Source organism: Siniperca chuatsi, linkage group LG12 (genome assembly GCF_020085105.1).
Source record: "Siniperca chuatsi isolate FFG_IHB_CAS linkage group LG12, ASM2008510v1, whole genome shotgun sequence".
Classification (NCBI taxonomy): domain Eukaryota; kingdom Metazoa; phylum Chordata; class Actinopteri; order Centrarchiformes; family Sinipercidae; genus Siniperca; species Siniperca chuatsi.
The window spans coordinates 9,368,866-9,396,462 of NC_058053.1; the positions used below are offsets into that span (position 1 = coordinate 9,368,866).

Here is a 27,597-nt window from a genome sequence, read left to right on the forward strand (position 1 = left end):
TCCGGGATTTGGTGCTCCGTCAAAACAGGTCTTTCCTTCCTGTACCCGTCCATGCAGTGAACAGCTGATGTGGTGCTTCTCTGTTAGACAGCCGTGAAACATTTTGTCCTCATTCTCCAAGAATATAGCTCGACATGACTAAAGAGGAAGTTCAGGGGTAAGAATGGAGTGAAAGCTGTGCATGTCACAACTCACGTCTCACAGCATCGCCAGCACATAGCGCTTTAGCTAGCGTTTTCTAGCAGCAGTACGGATAGCAACTAGCTAGCATTACCTAAACATGCAGCAGATTGCATCATCTGTCAGTTTAAGTAAATACATCATTAAGTTTTACCCATGTGAAAAAAAGATGTTAAAATAGCAACAATATAAAGCTAAACACAAGATGAACCCATATGTTGGCTAACGTGTCTGCAGTCGGGATTTGTGCTCTTTGAGCACCACATTTTATTAAAGAATCGCTCAGTTTATAATGTCCTTGCTTAATATGCGATTTGCAGAGTTAGAAATACAAGACGTTTTTTTAGGTGTCCGGTGAATTCTGCATATTATAACTTGGTTAATATAAAAACAAATATCAGCCTTTATACTCAGGTTAACGTTAATCCACTTAGTTCTTGGTAGCAGACTCAAAGCTGGAATGTGAATGAAATCATGCCAAATGTTACAAAGTGTATTTGTATTTGCAAAGCTGCATAGTTGAAATCTGATTCCTTATGATTCATAACATCTTGAGTCATATTCCTCCACACACTTACTGTTTTACTACATACAACTCAATATTTAACGTTCAGGTCTGTAAAACGAGTTTGCAAATCCCAACCTGTCAGGGTGTTCATGCACATTCCACCTCTGGTCATGGGCCACGTCGTTTCAGTTTAAAGTTGGAGTTACAGACAGGAAGGAATGTTTGGGGTTAAATAAGTTAGTCTACCTTAAGTTACTTTAACTTATTGTAGAAAATACACAGAGTGACCAGAACTATAGTAATCTTGTAAGATGTAATACAATGCAATATTCTAGCCCTGCACTAAATACTACATTACTTAAAATGTTTGGTTTTGGTTGAGATTACTTAAGTTATTTGTGTGTTACCTTAATTCTATGGTACTGGACTGCATTATAGTAAAAGTTGTTTCTAATATTTTGTCCACAATGTTTAGAAATAAGGAGAAGCAAAAATATTCGAAACACCTTAAAACATAATGCAAACCAATACAACACCACGACAAATAGTAGCTTCAGCAATTACCAGTGACTTAAATCAAACCCGTCAACACTTAAAACGTCTTTGTTTCACGAATGGAAGATTGCAGGGCTGCTGCATTCGATTGCATTTTAATGTAAATAGCTTTCAGTGGTCCTACTTGGTGTACTTTTGATGACTAAGCCTCATAGAAGGACTGATAACTTTTTTTATGTGCAACTGTTATATCCATTTATTGTCCTTTTATCAATACACCTGTTGAACAGGTGTCATTATGGCAACTGCTATTCAGTAAAGGTAGTTTAGTGACAGTTGTCAGTTGCCAAATGAGATAAGCTGTTGGATGTTTAACTGTGTAATGTAATTATTTGTCAGTGATTAATAAAACATGCGTTGTAAAGAATGGACAACCACAAAGTTTGTGTACTGATTTGACAGCAGACTGTAGGTGTTTTGTGGACAGCTGCTCCAGCCAGTCAGACTGATCTCACTTGCTTGAAGGGAAAAAAGATTGCTGATCCAGTTTGACAAATTCAACTGGTTGGTGTAACATAAATAAATAAACCAGCCCGAGCATATCTTTATTAATCTACTTCACACTCTGTCTCGGTGTAGTCCAGGTTCATAACACAGCTATAACACAAGGTAACGCATATGTAGTCACGTAGTCTAACACGTAGTCTACGCATATGTATGTTTCAGGTTGTTTGTTCCATAGATACAGATGCTATGCTCTTTCAAAACAGTAATGGAACAGAACCAGTACCAATTAATGTAGGCCCACATTTAATTCAGGTGTCACTGCGAAGTGTGGGACCTTTGTTCAACCTAAATTGAGATTAGGCATACGATTCATGAGATCCATAAAGAAAAAGATTTGATTGCAGGTTGTTGGAAGAGTGTTAGTGTTAAATTTCACCATAGGGGAAGTGTAAAACCTGGTCTGAAGTCCTCCCTTGGAAGACGAGGACATCATCTGTTGTGTTTCTTGTGTTTTGTTTCTTGTTTAGGCTTTATTTCTATTTCTAGCTGGTCTTTGGTCCTTGTTATTTCCTGTGACTAAACAGGAGCAGCTCCCATATTGCTCCTAGGCTTCCTTCAGGTCTAGACACCTGGTCATTGGGGGAAAAAACAAACTCACTCATTCACCTGCAGTCTTAGCACACTTTTATAACAGTGAATGCAAGTCTGATTTGGAGAAGTGCAAAGTTCAGACTGTTTATAATATTAAGTCTGTGATCACCTGGTTTATTGCTGCTTTGTCTTGTACATCCTTTTAGTCTTTGACCTAAAAAAGATATGGCATATCACTTCCTCAGTAAGCCACAGACACTGCTCTAATGCTGCACTGATTTAGGGTAGCAAAAATCACTTTTATTTAATTTTAAGTCTCAAATGCAGTATTTATGCAAAAGTAAAGTAAGTAAGTAAGTAAGTTTTAAATATTATTGTTAAAATCAAATACAAAATATGAACTTTTGGTCTAATGTCCGACTGTTTGACTCCCACCTGTTTATGGCAGTTTATTCAGTCGTAGATGTCCAGTCCAGATGACTACGACTGAAACCTTTTCTACGATGAATACTCCTGGACGAATGAGGGACTACACCATCTAGTATAGTGTTTAGTCTACTGTCCTGTTGCTGCCACAAAACAAACTTTACTTTATAGGTAAATGCCACACGCTTGTCAGCACTGACATTGTGTTGTGCTGCGTAGTGTGGCAGTAGCATTTAGCATAAAGACACATCTACTTTCAGATAAGACTAAATGTTATCATAATCAGATAATCTATATTCTTCACAAATTCTATAATGGATTAGAAAGTGCTGCTGAGACTACTGTCTTCTTAAAGCCGTTATCTAGCTAATCTTACTTTCTGACATCTCTGCTTTTAGCCGCTCTCCAAACTCCCACCCCTACATTCACACAGGCTACAGCTGTTTTGTTGGAAATAACAATGGGATTAAAGGTAGTGCAGACTTAAAAGCTGGAGGTGGCAATGGCTCCGAATTAATTTTCCCAGGCGGTCAATAACTTCCTCATGGGATGCAGGAGAAATGGGAGGTGGAAGTTGACTTAAATGTTTATGTTGTGTGTCTCTTCCTGTTTCAGGGCGACGGAGGAGGAGCAGCAGGCTCAGTCAAAGAAAGGCCTGAAGAAACAGCAGAAGGAAGCGGAGAAAGCTGCAAAGAAGGCTGAGAAACAGGCCAAGCTGGTCAGTGTTGTTTTTTTTTTTTTCTTGTTTGTTGTTTCACATCCGTCGCCCCCTCTTACAGCTGGTAAGGCTGTGACGTGCGGTTCTGCTGGGCATTGTGGGTCCAGGAGGGTTGGTTAGACACGGGGGCAAGAGTAGCCATTGTTTAAGTATTCCTGTCATTTTGGCTTTGTTTATGTCCACCCAAACAAAGTGCTATTTTCTTCTACACCGAGTGCACAATATATATATATATATATATATATATATATATATATATATATATATATATATATATATATATATATATATATATATATATATATAGCTCTTAACATGCAGCTCATGTAACTGCATGTTAAGAGGGACATTAAACATTTTACACCTTAAGGGTCACACTCACGACAACATTCCTGTGCTTTAGAAAGACTTGTGGACAGGTGTGCCAGATCATAATCTCTGATTGTGAAAGAACCAAAAATCCCCCACACTGTCAGACTCCTCAGACCTTTTCAGTTTTACCTGATTTATTAACGTCATTAACAAAGTGAGTACAAGTGAACTATGTTTCTTTACATCCAACAAAGCCTGTGGATCAGTTGGCAGTGTTAAAGTACTTCTGTACTTCCACAGTAGAAATGGAGTGCCACATTTTTTTGTATCACACAAACATATCTGAAGTGACAGCAGTGCACTGGTTTTGGATATTCATGAGCTTTTATAAACTTTGGGCATGCACTGATTTTTGTGTTTTTTCTCTTTTCCCCCCACAAATCAAAAGCGACCTGCTAACCTAACATTACATAGCTCCTCCATTGTGTTTGTTTTACTCCACTTGCTAAAAGTGTGTTGTTAATAAGATTTAACACCAGTCCTTGTTTTCTGAGCCACTCTCCTGAGCTTTATTAATCATGTAAACGTTACGTCATCGATGCAGTGTTTCCAAACGACTTCCAAACAAAAAGTGCAGAAAATGTACGATCAAGTCAGTCTTTGGTGACTTTAGCTAACCGTGATGCATCCTGAAGTTTTTCCTCGGGCAGTCCATTAAAGCAAAGTATGTAGCATATAAATGAGGAAAGCTGTGTCCATTGTTAGAAAATGTGTCATCTAGCTCAACACTGGCTTTTCCAAGACTAATTATAACCCTGTGTGTCCTCATGACTCAAGTGGCCTTTATAAGTGAAAGCAACAAAGTATCCTGTCTTCCAGCTGAATTCATCCAGTCAGCATATTTCATGGTAGAAGCATGTCTGTATCGGTGTGGCGTAGTAAGCATTGCCTTAGGGGAAGACCTGAAAGCTAAGTTGAATGTTTATTGAGTGAGTGGCACATGTCATTTTAGTGACTCCAGTGTGGGTCAGTTGTTTCATGGCTATTGCAGGTCTAGATTCAGTTGATCATGAGCGGCAATATCATCCATCACGTGACTGGATTATCATATCAAGGATGGGCGATTCCAATTCACTCCACCGCCACCAGCCATTTCCACACACCAATATCAATTTGCATAGAAAATGGAATTGTAACTTTGCCAAGGCTCAATCTCATCGCACTCTGGGAGTCATTTGCCTAGAAGTCAGTGCAGAGATAAAGAATCTGTCCACTTAAGCTGTTTCTGTTACAAAGCAATATCTCCTGCTGCCATTACTCATTGTCTGTGATGTGTTAGAGCAATGTGTAGAAGAGATGTGCATTCCGGGGGATCTGAGGCTTGGCTCCACGACTGAGCTATGATTTATTAATTTTATTCAAATCTCTGATAGCGCAAGATGAAAACACAATTTACATGACTGTTGTAGCAAAACGTTGAAGTTGCTCCATTTGAAGTGGAATGTTTTTGAAAATGTTTTATGTTTGAATTTAATAGATAGATGTTGTTTCTTTTACTGGCCATTTGCAATGCCCTTTAAACCCCCGTCGCCTCTTTGTGTTTCAGGCAGCAGAACAACAAAGCACAGAGGAAGATGTAAGTATCCCCTACAGATCTCAGTACTCATCCTCAAAGACCAGTTGCCTGCCTTTCTGTCTGACTTTGATTCTACCTCTGCTTTCACACCTTTGCAACAGTTTGTTGTATGCAAATGCCTCCACACTGAACTTTTTCTGTTCTGACAGTTTTACTCCTAACATCGTGATAAGCCTCATTATCTGTTCCGTCTGTCTGTTATCTCAGATGTAGTAGACAGACTGACGCTTATGAAGTCAAAGTGGTAGAGTTGCCTTTGAGGACAATAGAGAGTTGATGTGCATACGCTAAAAGCAGCGTGATGTTTTATTTAGCTGTTTGAGGAAGTGACTGATCTCGACTGCTAAGATGTCATGCTTGTATTCTTTCAGGACTTTGCCAGGGACCGATATGGTGTGTCGGCTATGGTCCAGTCCCAACAAAAACTGGGTTAGTATGAAAGCTACTTCCTTCACTCATCAGCCAACCAAACAAGCTCTTATTGCTGAAAACACAGAAAAAGAATAGATATTTTTCTGCTCTTCGCCTTGATGTGACTATAATTTTAATGTCCATCTAGACCCATTTCACGGTCACATGTGGTGATTTTTGGTGCTTTAAGAGTAGTTGAATATAGTTTAATTTCGTAGAATTAACATTTTGGCCCAACCCTGTCTCAATTCATCACATTGGACTGATCACTCTCTTTAGATGTTTTTATTAGTACACTTCATTATGTGCCTGCTGTCCATGTTGCCACTCTCTTGTGTCTGCACAGTGTCAACATAGTGATTGAAAGATATGCGTTTCAGAACAATGTTTTCATTCATTGTCACAAATGGAAAAACAGACTCACAGAATAAGATATTCACAGAATAAGATACTTCCAAAAGTGGAAGTCTCCCCCATAAAATAATATCTTAAAATACAAGATGACATCCTGATCCAGAATGTCTCAGATCACCTTAGTCTGGCTGTCAAAAGTTACAGATAACGCGATTACAGCTGATAAACATCATGAAAAATGCTTTTGGTCTGTTCTCTAGTCATGATTGCAGCAGCGATAATTGCAGTAACTAATAGTGTGTGATAACTCCCGGATGAACGAGGCAGCAGGCGGACCTGTCGAGGTCGTCCATCTGTCTGGGTGCTCTTTCAGCTCCAGTGGCAGCAAACAAAGTGGGGGCCTCCCTCACCTGTGTGGAGGGGGGGCCTTTCATGTGGGTTGACGCAGAGCTCTCAGCCAAAAGGGCGGCTCTGTTTTCTCTGGTGTAGCCTCAGTGTCTGCTTCTTCTGCTCGCTGATAATAAGGAGGAAAGCATGCGTCTGAGTGACACAGGTGAAACTAGAGTCAATTTGTCATGTAGCCCACAGAGAATGGGTGAGTTAGACAGCGTTTCAGCAGGCCTCCTAGTGTGTCTTATTTATTAGGCACGACTGTAATTTGAGCATTTTATTGTGTGTACGTCTACACATGCATGCTTATTCACATTTCTTTCTGCCTTTGGGAGTGTGCGGGGGGGGGGTGCGCGCAACATTCTTTGCACAGAGGTGTGGAAACAGCAGACAGAAAAGTCCTTTGAAGTAATACATTTTTTTGTGTGTGTATGAGCCAGACAGGGCGTTGGTGCGGGTCCAAGACCTTACTCCTGAGAAAGCTGACCAGCTGATCTGGCTGCGTGCCCGAGTCCACACCAGCAGAGCCAAAGGTGAGATCATTCCCCCCATCTTTGTTCACCTTTTTCAGCTTAGAGCAACTTCCTTTTGTGTGAAAGACAGAAACAGCCAAGATTAGATGACCTCTGTGCTAATCCTTGGTGTACTGTAGTGAAATGTCTAAAACTTCTGCCCTTGGGCCAGTTCTCCATGTTGCTCCCCTCTCTTCAAGACCAAACTTCAATACCAGTTGCTTTTGACTTCCCATGACCTAGATGACTGATATCACTCTCTTCAGGCTGATCAACACTGAAGTTCAGAAACTAAAAAAGAAACGGGCAGCTTTTATTGTGAACATACATACCAAACTGTACCCCTGTGTAAACTGAGAATTTCCCCCATTTTCTCCAGTATATTCCTCTGTGGGATTGTGCAGACACTTACAGAGCAGTTTTTTCCATCCCTTCCATGTTAAGCAGAGTTTGACAACCTGAGGGTGTTTTTGATATAATTGTCAGACTAGCATGTCTCTGCCAACTGGAAGCTCAGATAACCTCCATTTGTTGGGTTCCAGATACTGGCAGCCCTGAAGTTACTCTATTTGAATACAATGAACCTACTCAGCTTTGCCAGGTTAATACATCTCTGTATGAAACATCAAGCCTTTCTGCTGCTGTGCAAAACGTGCGATTACAAATAAACTAAGGTGTCAATGAATATCTTTTAGTCATTTTCTTTCAAGATAACTTCCAGAGTCAAGAGTCACTTCCCCTCCACTCATGTCTTCATTCTCTCTGCTCGCTGTAAGGATGTCCGTGTGAGCAGAATAACATCCTGATTTGGTCTGGGATGAGGTGCATCAGCTGGTGGGATTTTGGCATTGCTATTATCCCCACCACCCACCCCCTCTCACGGGCAACAAACATCAAAGTATCTGGGTGGTCTGACTGTCTACTACCCTGAGTTTTTGTTGGCTAACTTGTTTACACTCTTCCTAGGTGTGTGTGTGTGTGTGTGTGTGTGTGTGTGTGTGTGTGTGTGTGTGTTTGTTAGGAAGGTAGCAATCAGTCTTTCTCCACACTGTGCTCTTCAAAGAGAAAGTTCCGTTCACAAATGTTTGACACTTTACCTGTAGATGACAAGGAACATCTTTACAGCTGGTGTTTACCTTCTTCACCGGGAGTTACATGTAGACTTTTAACTGAAAGAACATCTATTGCTTCAGAGAGAGCGCCCAGGCTTTTATTGTGACAAGCCTGTTAAGCTTGCATGAAAGAGATCTTAACAGCCCGGCACTATCTATTGTTGTTGTTTTGTTTTTAGGGAAGCAATGCTTCTTGGTCCTGCGTCAACAGCAATTCAACGTGCAGGCACTGGTCGCAGTGGGAGATCGTGCCAGCAAGCAGATGGTCAAGTTTGCCGCAAAGTGAGTACTGAGACTGCTCTTCCTGTCAGAGAGGGCACAAACAATGGTGGGAAAATCCTGCGCCCTAGTCATCCACCGATCCATTTTCACACATTCTGAGTGAGGTGGAGGGTGGTGGAATCAATCATTTTTCACTTGACAACAAAAGCTGGCTGTTAACATGGTGGGATACAGCAGTGTTTTAATGGAGCAGTTCCTGCAGAGATGGCAGATACAGCAGCTTGGATCAGAGGAGGAAGAAATACTTAAGAGCCAAGCATCATTAGTCATGTTAGCAGCCAAATTGTAGCCCATTACTGGTAGTCTATGAATGTACACGACTATCAGCGGATATGCACTTTATTAAAAGTGCTGGGGGGGGGTATAGTACAACTTCAGGCTGACGATCTGACGAGGCTGATGTTCACAAAGGGGCTCTTTTGTGAAATAATTCTAAATTTGAACAAAAACATGCTTGACAATTCATGTAATTTACTAAAATATACAGTGCATTCATCAGATGTTTGGAAGCATCTGTTTTCCAGATGAATTCAATATGTTTGTAAATGGGGAAGACCTTAATTATTATGTGTTACATAACTGGCACCACCTCAGATATTGCTAAATTAGGCAAAGGGCAACACCCACAACTGTAATCTGCCAGACCAAAATGGCAGTTAGTTATGACATTGGATACTAAACAACTTAAGCAATGCAGAGATTGCATCTGTATTTAAAATAAGCCTACTGTTAAGTAGCAGCTATCATAGCCTTACAGCCTCACACAAAGCTGACAACAAGACAAAACAAGTGTATGCTGTTTCATCCTCTCAGAGAATCTTACAAAAAGTTTGAAAGAAATCAGTTTTATTAAAACTCTTAACTACACATCACATCACCGATAAAGCAGCGTCAAACATCATTGGGATGTGTGTCAGGCTCCCTTATTGTTCCAGACAGTGACCTCATACTCAGCGCTGAGTGGTGGGTGGCTGCGTAACATCTGTACAATGCAACAGTTAACCGGGGTCATACATTAATAAAATATCAATATTTTGTTTAACCGACTAGTATTTCTGGTGCCAACTTCACTATTCGGTTAATCGCACACATCCCTAGACCATAGGACCAGTGTCTCTACCCATCTTCTCACTTCCCCCGGTCATTTAGGACTGAGCGGCAAAATAGTAGCTGCAAAACAATCGGTATTACAGAATTTAAAAACAGGTATATTAGATACAGCAAAATAAATATCAGTACAGCCAGATTTATGTAGCAAAATAAATATGAGCACAGCCAGATTTATGTAAAGAAATGAGAAGTAAATAATGAATGATGGAGTTTATGTACACACCTGCCTGAGTCATATGTAAACAAGTCAGAGGTACTAAATGTTTGATGAATACCTAAATGTGCATAAATTACCATTATACACACATTCATTATACTCATGTTTCATAAATGAGACCCTAGGAGCCTCTTGGCAGGTTGTTGCAGTATGTTGAGGTTTACAGGAAACTAAATCCAGGACATTTTTCTAATGATGGCGAGGTCACTGCCGCTCTGACCCGAGTCTTGACCTCTGCTGCCTGAACACACTGACTCCACTTTGTTAGAAGTGTCAGAATCCCCTGACTGCACCATAGTTCCTCTGTCAGTCAGCTGACCTGCTCCCAGTCGTCCATGAGATTCAGCTTCAGCTTTCTGTTATCCTACAGTGCTTTGTGGCTTCAGAAATGGCATTGAACACAGGCATAGAAAGGACCAGGGATTTCAAACTGCATGTTGTCTAATATTGTAGAAAAGTTTGCTGTATGTCGCAGGATATTGTGTTTAAGACATCACTCAAAATGTTTCAATATGTTTTTGTAACTGTCAAATGATTTCTTTTATATGCGACAGTTTCTCAATCCGGTTCTGCAATGTTGTGGTTAGGCAGTTAGAATAGTGCAATACATTGTCACCTAACAGAGCAATTGAAAGTGATGACACGGTTGCCAAGACAACATGGTCTTACATCAAAACTCAAAAATGGAAAAGTCATGCTGCAGTGTAACGATTTACCAAGAGGGTTTGTGAGTGTTGCTGCTGGTATCAAAATGTTATGTGCTTTTTTTATATTTAAGTCTTTAAGAGCAGGTGGGACCATCAGGTCCTGTGGCTTTCTGGCCCTGGTCCAGTTTCACACACTTTGGTGCAATGATTGACAAGCCGAGTAAGACCCTGGCTTACAAGTAAATCCTCTCATAATCATGCCGAGTGCAGTGATGACATTGCTGGGGATGTCTCCCTTGACATATTGTATGTCCAAGTCATCCTCCTCTCACTCACACAATTTAATTAAGTGATCTTCAGGCTCTGCGACTTTCACTCGACTCAAGTACCTTAGGAGTGCCGAGCATAAAGCAGAAGAGAACTGTGGCTGATTTGGCTTCTAAAACTGAAATAACAATAATCACGTCTGATTGTTGTTTACTGTGAAGTTTGTAGGTTTAATTCAGTCCTGAATCACCTGATTCACTCAGGGCGTCTTAAAGAATCGCTGATTTTGATGACATGTTTGAAATGATCATAGCGTGTGTGTGTGTGCAAGATCCTCACTATTCAGAGCTGCAGCCCTACCACTGCATAAAAGATCAGCTGTAAGTAGTTTAAAGGATAGATTAACCCATATTTTAAAAAAACATGTCTCACTTACCTCTCTACTTGTATGGAGCCATGCAGATTCTTTTTGTTATGTTTTTTTTGTGAGATTTTGAGATGTCACTGAGATTTCTACCTCCATTTCAACCCAGTGGAGGTGAATGAAATTTCATAGCTGCTGCTCACTTTATTCAGAAAATACACTAACAGGGATATCTCTTTTCGGAAACAGTGGCTCCTCTTAAACTAGATGCAACAGGGACATCTAACAGTAGCAGGTGTCTTGCATGAGACAGGGAAACCAAAATGTTGGTTTAAAGTCTTGCAGCATAATGCGAGTTTGAGTGAGTTCTCAGGTTCTGAGGGAAATGTTTGGCACTGGTACTTGTTTGTGGGCTTCAAGGACTGAAAGCGACAGGATTGGTGAAAACAAACACATGTAGAGTCTTTTACATATTGAAATTGGAAAACCTTGTCTAATCAGCTCCACTTGCCTATTACGTTATTTAGTGATGCATTAGCAGCTGAAGTAATGGCCATATGTGTCTTTCAGAGTTCAACACTGTTTTTGGCTTAGATGATCTCTGTAACATTTTTATACCAATACATTTAAAGTAAGTTTAGTATAGTAATCCGAGAGTAATTCTCTTAATTCTATAGTAAGTATAATATAGTAACAAAACTTAATCTCTTGTAATAATGGTACCCATTCCGAGTGGTTTTGGACCCACATTAAACCCAATTTGTAAGCAGGGTCACGTGATGATGACCCATAAACTCAAAGAGCAAACATTTTGTGTTCCTGGGACATTGATTCAAAGCAAAAGCAGTCTCTCTCCCTTTTTCTCTCTGAGTCGTATTTCTCATCTCTGTTTGATATTGTCAACTTTCAGTCTTGAGTTAATCAGTCCGTTTCCCTCAGTGTGTGCTGAATGTGTTGTTGCCAGCCTCTGGGCAATGCAGCGGAGGTTATTAATGTGGGGATTTATTTATCTAGCTGATCTCCTGCTAGAGGGGAAGGGCTATAGCGGCAGCTGTCGTGGGGCTGAAGGAACAGCAGTACCCCAGTGTTCAGTCCCTCATTACTGCTTTTTAATGAGGAGGAGTGAAGGATTACAGCGGGTTTCCCATCTGGCCTTGCGCTGCATGGTGGTCAGTGTTGTTCCTCGTATCTCTGTTGATGCTCTGCGTTTCAGTGGAACCTGTGGAAGGAAGACGGCGCATTGTTTTGAAAACCCATAGCAACAAAATAAAAAACGAGTTCCCCTTCACATGGCTGTAGTTGACTTTCACTTGAGTGTATTATGGGGGAATTCTTAGCCATGCTCTCAATATCAACTGTCTTTGTAGTAGAGCTGGGGACTTCCCAGGAGCTTACAAAATGATGTAAGCTGCAACCTTTTTGCAACACATTTTCTCAAATCTCAACCTTCCCTCTATAACTCGCCTGCCTCCATTTATTTACTCCTCCTCCTTTGTGGCCGATATAAAATTTTAAAAGGAATTAGAACTATGTGATTATGCACATTACTATAATGTATCCTGTCATCTGCATTGAAATTAGCTGCTGCTGGTTTAATAGCGCACATTCCATTTAACGGACAGTTGGGGCAAGTAAGGCTGTTATGCTTCTCAAAATCACAGTGTGATGCCACCCGACGCAGAGATTTTCCAAAAGCAAAAAGTGAAATAGACTCCTTTTTTTTAATGAAGTGAGTAAAAAAATAAATTGTAGCCCACTCCATAACAGACCAGCCAAATTTGTCTAAAGATGTGGAAACAGTGAAACCTTTTCCACCCTGCTGCAACCTGTCGATTTGAGCCAAACGAAAGTAGACACGTGTTTATGTTGAGCAGAGAAAGGGGGTCTGTGGTTTTGTTATGAAGCCACAAACTCATGGTATCTGTTTGCGCCTTTCCCCCCAGTTAGCTATTACCATAGCTGCAGTTGTATTTTTAGGATGTGTGGTCATTTTGGAAAAAAAAAACTCAAAATCATTCACCCATATCCCACACTACCCACTACACATCACACTGAAACAAGCATTTTAATTTTTCACAGTCGCAGTTAAATGGAAATATTGTTCTCACACACTTACTCTCTCACACAGATGAGTTTGTTTTCTAAGTGCTATGTGTTGTTGACACTCCACTCTCTCAACTGTCTCCACCAGCATCACCAAGGAAAGCATAGTAGACGTGGAGGCGTTGGTGAGGAAAGTGGAGCAGAAGATCGAGAGCTGTTCCCAGCAGGATGTGGAGCTCCACATCGAGAGGGTGGGCATACGTTTCACTGCAGTCATCAAACACACACACACACACTATATATTATCAACAATATAATGCAATACAATGCAACACCACAAACTCTCAACAACAACAACAACATAAATATGATACAAGATGTACAGTATTGCAGGGCTCAGTGGACTGTATTAGATTCTACAGGTGTATAGTTTGTATCCACCACATGTACATGATTGTTAGCAGCACAGAAACCCAATCGTTTTAACACATAGTCTATTTCTCACACATAGATGAGGTTTTAACAGATGGGGCTGTCAGTGTCTTTCAGTTTGACTTTTTAAGTGTGCATGTGGACTCCAGGTACTTTCCATTGTCTGAACATCTAATGCAAACGTTGGTGGTTTGTCACCCTCTGAATTTTAAGGCTCTTTTTTTCCCTCCTCTCAGGTTTTTGTCATCAGCCAGGCAGAGCCTCGTCTCCCCCTGCAGTTGGAGGATGCTGTCAGGCCTGATGGAGAGGGGGAAGAGGTGAGGATGAATGTAGGGATAAGAAGGTGTGGAAAAGCTCACCCAATTCATTTGTTTTAATGAAGCAATACCCTGCAGTTCACACTGATTGTAGGACATTTTAGTGGCATTTAGAGGTGATTAAGGCCCTCTTAAGGATCCACTGTGTGTTGTGTTTTGGCTGAAAAAGAGAAAATCCAACCACCAACAATTTAGGGGATTTTAGGAATGAAATAGCATGAACCTCCAAGTGTGGTACATTCGTATGGTGAAACTCGTTACTGTCAGGTGAAAAGAATCAGTATGCAATGCCATTAAGATAGCTCAGTCTCAGCCAGAAAAAAAACAGCTGGTGACTATGCTTTAATTCAAAAAAATTCTTACATCAACTGTTCATTCAGGAACTGAATGTCAGTGTGCATGAGAGTCCACTGTCTAAGACTCGTAATAAACAATTAAGCCTTAATTTAGCTGTATACTTGATGTTAAAAGCACAATTGTAGCATATACACACGTAAACTAACTTCGTCCTTCACAGAGAGAAGACGTTGTCCGTAAGGAGAATAGAAATTTGTGTTTTTGGCAGACTCAAGGATTGGGTAATTAAACCGGGTTGAATTAAACGAAATCAAGAGCAGAATGGCTTACACTGATTAACGTCACATTCAGTGACTAACATCACCTCGTTTGACTCACACCTCTCCATGCAAACTGTGATTCCATCACACTGTGTGTATAGGAGCCAGCAGCCAGGGTTTAGGGAGCCCTCTGAATTCTAATTAAGGAGATTTGTGCATCGATGCTGAGTCATTTCAGAGAATTGTGATGCATTTAAGATGTCATTATTTTTCCTACCCACAGTTTAGGTGGTTATTACTGGTTATTAAACTTTGAAGCTGCTGTTTTGGGGGTGTGAATCGCTGGCTTAACAGCAAGCCAGTTGGATACAGGTGTGATTGGTAGGTGATTCAATTCATGAATGATTGTTTTTTTCTTTAGAATTCAGCTTTGTACATTTGGATCCAGTATGTATTATTGAAAATTGTATAACAATTAATTAACTATAGATCTGTGCAAATAGCTACTGCAGTACTCTTTTCGTCTTGATAAACAAGTTAACAACACTAACACTTAGCAGGTTAGGAGAACTAGCTGCAGCCAACCGAAGATGCCAGTGGAAATGCTGTGTCCCTTAAACAGGTGGTTGGATGTTTTAGTAGTGTTCCTGCAGCACTTGAGTGCAGCTTTATAAAGTTTCATCCTGCAGACATTTTATCAAGCTGTCCATTTTTCTTTGGGAAACTGAAATGTTGCTATAATTCTGACTTATGGTGGAACAAACATCGGAAATCGGTGGTCGCTCTCTTTGGCTGACATGCCTGTTTGTGAAATGCTGAAATCTATAACATTAAATATCCTTATAGTATACTATAATACTTTAAGAAGAAAAAGACCTGATGACAGAGTTGTTGAGCTGCATTTTGGGAAAATACATATTTTTGTAAAGAATCTCCATTTGGTCACTCGAAAGTGATTAGCAATAATGTTGCAGCCACAGCTGTTTGATGCAAAGCTTTCCATTAACAGATTGAAGCTGTTGAATCAGCATCATTTGTAATGGATGGAGTGAATGAATTGCCACACCCCAACACCTATTGGATTCAGCATATCCAATATAAATTGTATAAATATATAGTGTATTTAAATAATGTCATTATTTTATATATTTATCATGAGCAAATCAATATATGGGTCTCACCATACCAGAGACAGCTGAGAGCCCGTCCGTGTTTATCCAGCAAGCCAATCTCTGCAGCTGCAGCAGCATCCCAGGTGTTTTCTGTAGGGATTCAACATGTCAGTCACACACTTGTAGCAGCACCTGCCCTCCCGAGAGACACAGGCCTTAACAGCCCTGTCTGTCTGACTGTCTGCCCGTCTAACCTTTTGTCACTCTGCGTGGGGCTGTTTGGAGCAGGATGTGGCTACACAAGCTATTAGCTCAAACCCCCGCGGGTCCTTGGAGGAAGCCTGACATCCATGACCCTGGAAGCGGTGGTTCCTCCCGTGATGAAACATTTACTCTTTCATTTGTTTTTTTCTCCTTTTCTTTTCTCTTTTATTGCCCTGTTGTCCCACATTGCAGATGTCTTTTGTTGCAGTTGACCCTGTAATAGTTGCTGTAAGGAACAAAGCAACTGTGTTTTGTTTTTGTTTTTTACTTGTTGGTGTTAAAGATGTATGAGCAAGGTAGTTGTACAGTGCTTAGTGCTTTAGTTTATTTAGGAAAAATAGCATATGGACCAGTTTTTGCAGTTTTTAGAACTACCAATAACTGATATGTGAACTAGGATTTTTGTACAAAAAAAGCATTTACACATCACCGGCCACAAACACTCCTATGAAAAGAACAGAGCAGATCAGCTGAACAGTTACACTGTTGAATATTTCATAGTCTGAGGGTTTTTGGTGATGTGATAATGTTTTTTGTTTGCCCTCAGGAAGGCAGAGCCACAGTCAACCAGGACACCAAGCTGGACAACAGGGTGATTGATCTCAGGGTAAGTTGCTTCCAGAGCTCAGAAAAAACAAGTGGAAAAACACTGAATATGTGACAAAGCCTGCAGAATGTTTGTCTTGATATATCTAATCTCGCAAGTGACATGTTTTTGACATGACATTTGAGGCTTGTATAGTTGCCTCGCACAATGAAGAAAGCTGTTACTTTTACAGATGCACCGATTGTGAAATTCTGAGCCAATACGATGTTTAAAATAACAATTTGCCCAATAGCCGATGCTGATACCAATGTTTTTTTTTTGTTATTGTTTATTTGGTTTTTATTGTTTTTTATTCTCCCTTTTGTACACGGGAAACAAAGAAATTGTCATTATAAAAAAACGCTTGTAAAGTCATTCAGCCCGTCATTACACTATCTTTCAATGAGCATAAATTCAATCATACAAATTTATGAAACAACCTTTAATATAACCTTCTTTCACATGAAAAAGATTATTTTTTTGAAATATAACTGCTTCAAAAGCCTTTTTAGCCTGCTATACAACAAATACACATAAGAAACACAAAATTGAGCCAGCGCAAAATCGATGGGACACAACAGATTAGCATCGGCCACTGCCATCAGTGAATGTCATCCTATTTGCTGATAGTCAACAAGGCAAATATCGCCCGATACCGATCTTCAGCCGATATATCGGTGCATCCGTAGTTAGTTTAGATATTTGAGGCCACACCTGTTCAAGTTTAAGTGACAGTTTGTGGGCTAGTTATCCACCATTAATTGTGGTAATATTAAAATTGTTAGTTTTATTAATCCCTAATAAATAAATTTACAAATCCCATAGTAACAATAAAGATAATCTAATCTCTTAACATTTTATCTTGTAGTACAGGAAACTCAAAAAGTTAAAACAATTAGAGGAGAAATGTAAAGCAATTTTTCACATGAAAGGGAAAGCAGATAACCTTAAAAGCCACTGAGTATTTCGAAATGCAAAACAAACCACTACACGTCTAAAGTGAAAAAGACAGAGATTTAGTGGGCCGATGCTATGAATTTTTTGCAGCGTGGGAGATGTGCTAAACCTATGCGAGCAGCAGTAGAGGCCGAGCCGCAAAGTGTCTCATTGTTTTGATCTGTGCCTCCCACGTGTATGATGCAGCAGGCAGGAAGGCACTGCCACCACAGCACAGAGCCACATAGCTCACCAGCCTCACAACAACACCTGTTTCTGTAAAAGTACACTTTGAGCTCATGAACTTGGGTCTGTCATCAGTTTTGCACTTTAGAGCCCACCGAAGCTATAAAGTGGTTCCCACACTGGCAGACAGACACTCCAAAAGAGAACCATAAACTTCTTCCAATGATAATTTAGTTCCTATGGAACTCCCCTGGTAACTTGACCATCCTTAAACAGGTGCTTCACACACAGTGGAAAAGTTTACTTGTATTAATTTTAATTTAGTTTGCATAAGACAGCTGGACTCACAGGTAGACAATTTTTTGGACATCCCGATTAGTTAGTTGGTGTTGAGCAGAGTCAATGCAAACAGTAGTGCTGCAAGTATCAGTCCAAGCTCAAGTGTACCTTATGTTCATTTTGGGGCTGCAACTAACAATTTATTATTTTCTCGCTCAATTGATCATTTCATTGTTTGGTCTATAAAACGTCAGAATTGTGAAAAATGCCTATCACAATTCTCTAGTACCCAAGGTGATGTCTTCAAGTTGTTAACAGTAACAGTCCAGAATCTAAAGATATTCCGTTTACTATCGCGAAAGAAAAAGAAAAGTAATAAGTCCTCACATTGCCAGAAAGTACGACTTAAACAATTAATTGATTTACTGTTTCAACTCTAGTTCATTTTGTTTTGCTTGACTTACTCTTGTCACACAAGGAGAATTTTGATAGTGGTGTAAAGTGTTCCCGTAATGCCACCGTATTACCCGCGTTACTGACTTATAGTACATGAGACAAATGCAGAGAAGCTTGACACATCGCACTCAAATATCAGTGAACAAAATTTCAAGGACAGAGAATCCAATCGTTCAACCGTTAGCCATATTACTGAAAAAAAGAATAAAGTTGAGCCCAGGAGTGAAACCAGGCAAATATTTATACATGAAACCTGCCTGTGGTGGATCGTCGCCGCAGTCAGGTTTCAAGCCAGTACTCTGTGCCCCTCTCAGGTTCAGGTCTATTTTATGAGACCACATGCTATAAGGACATCATCAGAGGAAGTGCCAGTTTGAGTACACACTAACCGCTACCTACCCACCCACCTTGACACATGCTGTAAACAGGAGGTGTTGTCCAATTTTTGAATGTGGTCCCACACAGACTGGGTTTAGGTTCCCAGATTTAACATGGAGCACAGCCCAATGTGTAATACATGACACAATCGAGTCATAGGAGTTCAGAGGTTAGCATGGTTAATTTAGTGTACTGCTTGTTAAATGTTTTGGTGTTATAAATATTTTAAGTGTTTTGACGCAGGAAAGTTTTCTGTTTTTCTCCACTTCTTTTTTTGTTTTTTGCAAAGTATTCAGATTAGAAGGAAAAGTTTCAGACAGACAGCCCTGAAGCATTGTCTGCAGATTAATGATCTTGCAAGTATTTAGACATTATCACCTTTCCATTCTGTCAACCGACAAAACCTATTCAGGATTGGACAGGCACTAGAGATGGAAAAAAGGGGAGCAATGAAACCTTTTAATTAACGCAGACCTGTGCGTCCTGTATTGACAGGACCAGCGTCTGTCTTCATGAAGATGTATAATAATAACTGGAGTTGAAAGCCAGTAAAGCTCAATTGTAAAAATCTTGTGGTCATTTGAGATGAGTCATTCGATTTTAGGGTGTGTTCTCAAGTTTTGACATGTCTGTCGCCTAACTGCTATAGTTTTGGGGGGCTTAGGGTTTTTACAGTAATCTCTTGATTCAGTTTGAGCAGTTTTTCTCCCCGCCTTGGTTTCAGCATTTACATTTATAATGATAGGGTTTAAAGTTCCTCACTGGGTTTGAATGCATGTCTTGCCCATGCGTTTTCACCCTTCGTGTCGAGAGGAATTGCATGAACAGAAATTGGCGGTCTTGTTTTCACACATCTGTTATATTGTGTAATAAATCCAATGAATCACGCAAAGTGTGGTAATGCCTCTCTCCTCCCAAAAGACGACTACCAGCCAGGCCATCTTTCGCCTGCAGTCAGGAGTGTGCCAGCTCTTCAGAGACACCCTCACCAAAAAGGGCTTTGTGGAGATCCAGACCCCTAAAATCATATCAGGTACAAACACACTCTCTGCCACGTTGATCCTGCCCAGTGGGAAAACTGAGACTAACATGCACTGTATCATTTTTGATGAGATGTTTCAGTAGTGGCACACTTGTTTTCATATTGCCGCCCACAGGTGTCCTGTGAGTCATCGTGTGACAGTTGGAAGGTTGACTTCCTTTAGGCGCTGTCCATTTTTTTTCAAATCAGGAACCAAACTTCAAAGTTCAGTTGAAGCTAACGAAACGAGTCTCTGAACCCAAACACAGTCATGCACATCTATGTTCAAGAAAACAGCAGGCAAGAAGGTGTTAAGAGTTTTATTGTTTTAGATCTATCAGGATTTTAATCCAGCCCATTGGGAATTTTGATGTATAGACCACATCAGCTACTCTACTCTCACATTTCCACACAATGCCCTTCTAATTTGAGAGGCGAGGCCTCCCTTAAGCTTGCTCCCAAAAGACCATATCCCACTTCACCGAAAGAAGGGCAGACTAGAAAAAACATTCAGATTCAAACAGAAGTCTTCTCACCGACATACAGAAGAGACAGTTGTTTTGAGCTTGTCTCTCTTATCCTGGTATCTTATTCTCAACATCAGGTGATGGAGATGCCTTCATATTCTATATATACACAATTTACCTTGAAAAAAATTGTTCCACTCTTCATCTGAAATGAACTCATCGTTTAAAGCCTAGAGAAAATTCTCAGTAAGATTTATATAGTTTATAATGATAGTTGTGCATAAGTGAACAGGCACAGGATCAATTTATAGTAAGTCTGAGTCAAAATAGATGAATAAGGATTCTCTGTTTTTCTTACAACAAAATGCATAGTCTTGAACACAAATCTCCAGCCCTCAGCCTCCCACATGCCTCTGAGATTTGAAATGAACTGTGGCGAATCCTGTGACACACTCCCTTCCTCTTTAAGAGCCAATGATATTGACTTAGCCTGGCACTTCTAATTTCAAAACTGCCGCTCTTTTCTTTTGGCGGCACCTGTAAATGAACACTGAGTACTTTTTTCAAAAACCACATCTTCCTGCCTGCCACCCATAGCACAGTGAACAGTTTGTGCTCTGTGAAACCCCACCCTACTGTTGACAATATGAGAATATCAGATAATGTCCTTATGACGTCTGTATCAAATAAGGAACTGCAGATGTGTCTGGCCTATCTTAGATAATTTTGAGGCCTGTATTGTTTTTGTTTTGTTTTTTAAACATGCCAGTAGCCAGTAGCATGTAGTTTTTATTAGATGAATGATGAATTTGCACAAAAAAAATCAGTCATAGAAATATTATTTTCAAAAAAGAGAAAAAAGTACTATAAGCTGGCTATTTAGTGTTCCAACTGAAAGATCTACTGAACAGATAATATCATCTTTTGAGGCGGGGGTGTGAGTTTGTGAAGAAGGAACCTCACTGAGTCACACATATTTGTCAAAAACAGCCCTTGCAGTTAATGGACATTTTGTGCTGTGGGACAGGAAAAAACAAATTTCATATCTAAAAGTTGTCTTTGTCCACTTCTAGCTGCCAGTGAAGGTGGCGCAAATGTCTTCACGGTGTCTTACTTTAAGACCAGCGCCTACCTGGCCCAGTCTCCCCAACTCTACAAACAGATGTGCATCTGTGCTGACTTTGACAAGGTCTTCTGTGTGGGTCCAGGTAAGAATGCCTCCCATCTGTCCCCTCACACATCTTCCATTCACTTATGGCAAACAGCGAAATGAGCAGCAAGAGTGTCATGAAAACTGTAGACCCTATTAACTGAGATGACAGTTTTAAAATGGCTCCAAATGCATTTAGATTGTTAAACTTTAACAGACCTCCCTCTGTTGCTTTCACTGTGGTCAGAGCTGCTGTAGGGCTTAGTGTGTTAGTGACACAATGGGACTTATAAAAGACTTTATGGGGCTGTACTGAGTTTAAGAGTTTAGGTAAGCAAACACTTCCACCATCTGATTGAATACATGCAGTATGTAATAAACATGCATAAATACAAAACATCCTATGCACAGCCTTCCTTATTAATTTGCTACTTGCATCTGTATTTTAAAGTGATACACGATTCTCCACCAAGATAAAATAAAACATTTGGGAGAAGGATGCACATTCAGTATTCTACTGACTCGGCCGAGGTCTTTGTTTGCTTCTCTGTAGCTCCACCGGAGAAATTCAAAGGGCTTAAGGTCATCACTGCTTCTAAGGAAACGATGTATTCACCACTGTTGCCTTAGTTACAGTCGCACCAATTCAGCAAGAAAGGAGAACTGGGATCAACTCTCCTTTAAATCCCAGTGGCCCAGAAGTAGTGTGTTAAAATGTAGCTTCCACAGCTATGGCGCCACTATCTGAAATCAGCTAAAGGGGTCCACTGGGGAACAAACAGATGTAAACACAAGGCTGCTCTTAAGTACAGAGGAGCAGATGTCATGTTATGTTTGGAGTTTTTCTTCATTGTTTCAGTAAATGTATGCAGGGGTCAGATGCATAAAACTGTGTAGGTTCTAGACTAAAACTTGGTGTGCATACAAAAACAGAAATATGCACATACAGATTCAGGAAGCCATACGTATGCATGGTTGTGTTTTATAAATCTCAATCATTTTGAAGTTATGTGCACGTGCTTGATTTCCACTCCATTCAGCCATATGTGGATGCAGACACACCTTTTAATCAGCTGTTTGTATGTATGTGTAAAGACTGCTCCACCTGTCTGAAGACCTGTCAATTAGAAAGAACAGAAATAAAGAAGAAGCTCAGTTTCACATTAGTAAGGCCTTCCATCCTGACAGAGCAGCCATTTTTATAAACAACCACAATGCACAGCTCTGGCTAATTACATGTAGCGCTCATAATGTCATTAATTCATCATACAAGCACCTGCAAACCATCATTGCTAGTGATTAGAGTAGTTTATAGCACTCATATCCAATGTGCTTCACATTGAAGGATACAATGAAATGAAAGATCAAATGAAAGTACCTACAGTAAATAAGTCTTTGCAATAAGATTAGCATTATAACATCATCTCAAGTTAAAATACTACTGATTTTAGTTTTTGCCTTTTTCTTGTCTTCTCCCTATAAGCCTATCCTAGTGACAAAATACTTCTCAATGAAGTTGCATATTAACACATTTAAATTCATGAAATGAAATCGGGACAAGGCTGAATTTAGTGGCCAGATTGTTAACTTGACCCTTTTAGTGCACATTTACGGATTCAGTGCACCCTGGATAAGATGACACTTCACCAGAAGATGTCTTGAAACCTGCCACTTTTCCTCAACTTCTGTTTGCTTTGTTTAGACAATTATATTTAATCTGCATCATTTCAGTTTTCAGAGCGGAGGACTCCAACACCCACCGTCACTTGACTGAGTTTGTGGGTCTGGATATTGAGATGGCCTTCAACTACCATTACCACGAAGTGATTGACTCCATTACTGACACCATGGTGCAGATCTTCAAGGGCCTGAGAGACAAGTAAGATTAGGATTTATAGAGTAAAGCTCAAATGAATGGGTTGACATTTTTGTTTTGACTTTACAAATTCTCATGGTATTTGTGATGCTCAAAACTTTCTGTGAGTTAGGGTGAAGATGCAAATGATACGCCATAGAGGCTTAAGTTTTGTTTTCCTACTCAATTTTGACAGGATCAATTCCTAGGGTGGAAATTCAGTGGATGGCAAAAAGTCAAAATATTGTATTTCTTAGCAAAACTATTTCAGCTGTTGAATCCATATTAAGTGCTGTCATCCACTGCTGTCGGCTCTGTTGAAAGTCAGCGATTTCCACTCACTTTGCCAACAAGAAAATTTGATGATGTGGCTTTATTGCCTTCTAGTGGTGTGAATCAGTATAGCATGTGTAGGGAGCTGTTAGAGCAGAATGAATGGATGTATATAAAAATTAAAAAAAACAGCAGTAAAGCTCTTCTCATGCTTGGAACCTTCAGCATTTCTGGCTTCAAGTATCCGTGTACAACAGTTATTTTTGGGCATTCACACTGTGGTATGTCCAAATTGGCTTCTTAGGTGCCATACAGGCTGCCTCTAAATGATGGATTTAAAAACCTTTTCTACATTTTAGTGTCAGTTTGTCCTTACAGCTCAATAGCTGACCTCAAGCAATGAAGGGATGAGGCCTACCCCCTTGTGGTACAGTCCAAGGTTGTAAAAGCCCTCTGTAGCTCTCCCAGAAGAAATGTTCTTATCAATTTCACCATTAAATATATATGTATGACATAAAAAGCTGCTCCCTATTTTACACAGCACCCAAACCACTTCAGAATTGACTAGCTTCTGTGCTCTAACCCCTTTAATTACTTTTTGCTGACATGCTGTAGATTCTGTAGCCATACTTGTATTGTTGGATTTTTGGCATGAATGGAAGATGAAAATTTAGGGAGATTTGGCTGATGGGCTAATGGGAGGTAGAATTTCTACAACATTTATTAAGAAAAGAAGAGGGGACTTTACTTTGGACAGACAAGAGAACAACTCAATTTCTTTACCGCTTCATAAAAAAGAAAAAAAACCCTTCTGAATACTGAATTAACTAAATGTCTATGGGACGCACTGTTCCAGAGATGGGTCATATTAGGTTTCCACCAAACTAGCTGCACTTTGCATCCCCCTTTATACTCATGGTTGGTTAGTTTCAACTTGTGACCGCAGTTCCTCTTTCTCAGGACAGTTGGACTGTTTTTGTACTTTCCAGTCTGTTCCACCTTGACGTAATAAAACATTTTGCATGTACGTTTGACTGATTTTCCAGCACTTCAAGCAGAGATGACGTGGCCTCCGTGTTAGTTGTCTGATGTTGCTTTGAAAACGTATCAAAATACTTGTTGTTAGCTGTCACCCCCACCTTGTAGTAATGTTTCTAATTGATTTAGTTGATTTAGTTAACATTGTCCCCTTTCCATTTAAATATTTTTTTACTACCTCCACTAGCTCTGCTTTCCTCTGTTTATAGTTAGAGAGCCATCTATGGTGGCCAGCAGGGGCAATGTTTGAAATTCAAACAATGAACAAAACTGTAAGAGGCCTTAGAATACTAAAATATTATCTTACAAAGTTACTGACCAGTGTGGGCTGTGACCCTTGTCAGGTTAAATACCAAAGGCTAATTTGTCTGCCATTTGGCTCTGTGTGGGTAGGAATTCTGAAGTTAGTAGGTTTAAGTGTGTGTGTGTGTGTGTGTGTGTGTGCGCCTCTGTATCAGCTTCCAGACAGAGATCCAGACGGTGAACAAGCAGTTCCCCAGTGAGCCTTTCAAATTCCTGGAGCCCACTCTGAGGCTGGAGTACACAGAGGCCTTGGCCATGCTGCACGAGGCCGGGGTGGAAATGGGTGACGAGGACGATCTCAGGTCAGAATACATCACATGCCCTTTGTCCTACATCCCACTCATTTTGTCAGATGATTTAATTTGATAAAAGCAGAAATAAATTGTTGACATGAGTTTAAAGAGAGGAAGTGAAACAAGTAACTCAGCAATATATTAAGATTCAAGTGATTCTTACGATCAATGCCGTTCTGTTGAACTGCATGCATAGAAAAGCATAGAAACAGTTTTTTGTCATGCTGTGGACATAAAGCCACTAGAAGAGAATTAAATCATTTTATAATATTCACATGTTGGCAAGCTACAGGTAAACAATGTGACACAATAAGATAGAGTTATCAGTTTTAAAGCTAATGTCTTTTTGTTCTTTAGTACACCCAATGAAAAGCTGCTTGGCCGTCTTGTCAAGGAAAAGGTTTGTTCAAATCAGTTTCATTAATTTAATGTCAGAGTGCAAAAATATGACTATTGCTTGAAAATTGTCAGCAGGTTAGAAAAAACTCATCTCTGGATTGAAAGTTAAAAAGCCATTATTTGATAGGTTGCAGCATTAAAATTAGCATTTATCAGCTGTCTGCCTTCATCAGAGTGCTCCAAGAAAAAAACAAGGTGATCTAATTATCAAGTTATAACACCTGAGTCACAGTCAGCATTGCCAGAATTTTCCACTTGGAGTTTCTGTAGGTGGAGGTAAAAATAATATAGACGACAGTTAATTTACAACTTCACACAGCCTTCATAATCACTGCAAGTGAGTAGTTCTGAGGAAGATGTAGTTATAGTGCAGAACAGTAGTTCAATATGCAATACCATTGTCTTGATTCATCCATGTGTATCTGGTGTATCCAGAAAGTCTCTTTAAAAACAACTATTGACTGTCTTTTCTTCTCAGTATGATACTGACTTCTATGTGCTGGATAAGTACCCACTGGCTGTTAGACCCTTCTACACGATGCCAGATCCAAACAACCCGGTAAGTCTCTCACTTACTCATACACACACAAACAGTATACACAGTTACTGGCTACATAGTAAGAAATGTGCAGTGACAAATGTCATGTAACTTTTTGCAAATGAGTTTTTTGGTTGACCTGTGGTTAAACTTGCATTGAGGCCAGAGAGCAGCTTTAGACTAGCCAAAGACTCTTCAGCCTTCTGTCCTTTGCTGGACGTACTGGGCTTCCTGCAGTGTGGTCATGAAGAATTTAACTTATGTACTAATACATTTTTTATAGCATTATGAGTTGTTGTTGAGTATCTTGCTTGTCAACCAGTTTAGGTGGACAGATTCAGCTCAACTGTTTGATGCCTTTGCCATGGTGATGCCTGCTTTTTCTCGAGTTTTGTACTAGTCCCGTGTTGATCCAGACTGCAGCACTGTCAACTTGCAGTCCTTCTTTTAACTTTCCAAGTCTTTATGTTTTGTCTGTCTGGGTCTTTTCACCTCCTTTCATTAACAGATTCTTGACCTCATAGGTGATGTTTCTATTTGTTTTTTGTCCAGAAATACTCCAACTCATATGACATGTTCATGAGGGGAGAGGAGATCCTGTCTGGAGCTCAGAGAGTCCACGACACTCAGCTGCTGACTGAAAGGGCCATCCATCACCAGATTGGTAAGAGTAAAGAGTGTATAGATGGCTCTGTTAAAGGGGCATAAAGTGATTTACATATGATTTCTGTCTCCCTCTATTGGTGACTAGTTTGAATTACACCAGAAAATTTGTTGGATTGATGGTTTTTACATGTTGGTGAAAACAAGCAAAAAGTTTCAAGACATACAAGTCTTTCACAACTGAAGCTCTTTCTTTTTATGATATTACAGATCTGGAGAAGATCAAGGCATACATCGACTCCTTCCGGTATGGAGCTCCCCCACATGGTGGTGGAGGCATTGGTAAGGAATATCTGCTTTGTTTTTGTTTTGTTTTTTTTTTTGGGGGGGCTTTTCTGTTTTAGTTAACACAGATGACCTGTTTTAAAAGAGTATTATCTGAATAAACTGTGTGTGAACATGACTCCTGGTGTCTGGTAGGTTTTTAATGGCAAAAATAAAGATTTGATGAGTGACTGAACTGTCATCCCTCCCAGGCCTGGAGAGAGTCTGCATGCTGTACCTGGGTCTCCACAACGTGCGTCAGACCTCCATGTTCCCACGTGACCCTAAGCGCCTGACGCCTTGAACCTTTAACCACATGGACAAACCCAGTTATCACTGGGCTAACACACAGATGCTGGTGATGAAAGGGAGAGGGTATAGGAGCTAGTGTCACCCTATGACTCTAACGTGCCACTATGATTAACCATTAAGACCAGAGAATGAAGCAGTTGAAACAGTAAGGTGTACTTTATTGACTGGTGTACATGATTGTCTTACAATAAATCACAGATTAAGGAAGTTGCTGTAAAGCTGAACACACTTAATCCATCTTTTAATCAATGAGTCAGTATTTGTTATTTTCTATGGAGAAACTACTTTAATATAGATCTGAGTCCCTCCAACTACCAGCACGGTCTAAGGACTAATTATTGTGGTCTACAGCAGTATCCCTGTAACTATGGGCCTTTTGTATGTAATTAGGATGAGGATGAAACACAAATAAAACTTCTAAAACCATCAATTACTT

At 40.1% G+C, this 27,597-nt stretch overlaps 1 protein-coding gene across 1 annotated transcript; it reads left to right on the forward strand.

The window, feature by feature from the left end:
• dars1 (aspartyl-tRNA synthetase 1) lies at window positions 1-27,591 on the forward strand. The gene is made up of 18 exons (XM_044218159.1): window positions 1-157; window positions 3,323-3,425; window positions 5,344-5,373; window positions 5,745-5,802; window positions 6,969-7,061; window positions 8,332-8,434; window positions 13,231-13,333; window positions 13,751-13,831; window positions 16,312-16,371; window positions 19,507-19,618; window positions 21,147-21,281; window positions 22,955-23,102; window positions 24,848-24,994; window positions 25,343-25,385; window positions 25,863-25,943; window positions 26,475-26,586; window positions 26,796-26,867; window positions 27,062-27,591. The coding sequence occupies exons 1-18, from the start codon at window positions 135-137 to the stop codon at window positions 27,151-27,153; spliced, it is 1,596 nt and encodes a 531-aa protein (XP_044074094.1). The 5' UTR covers window positions 1-134; the 3' UTR covers window positions 27,154-27,591.
• Window positions 27,592-27,597: the final 6 nt, after the last annotated feature.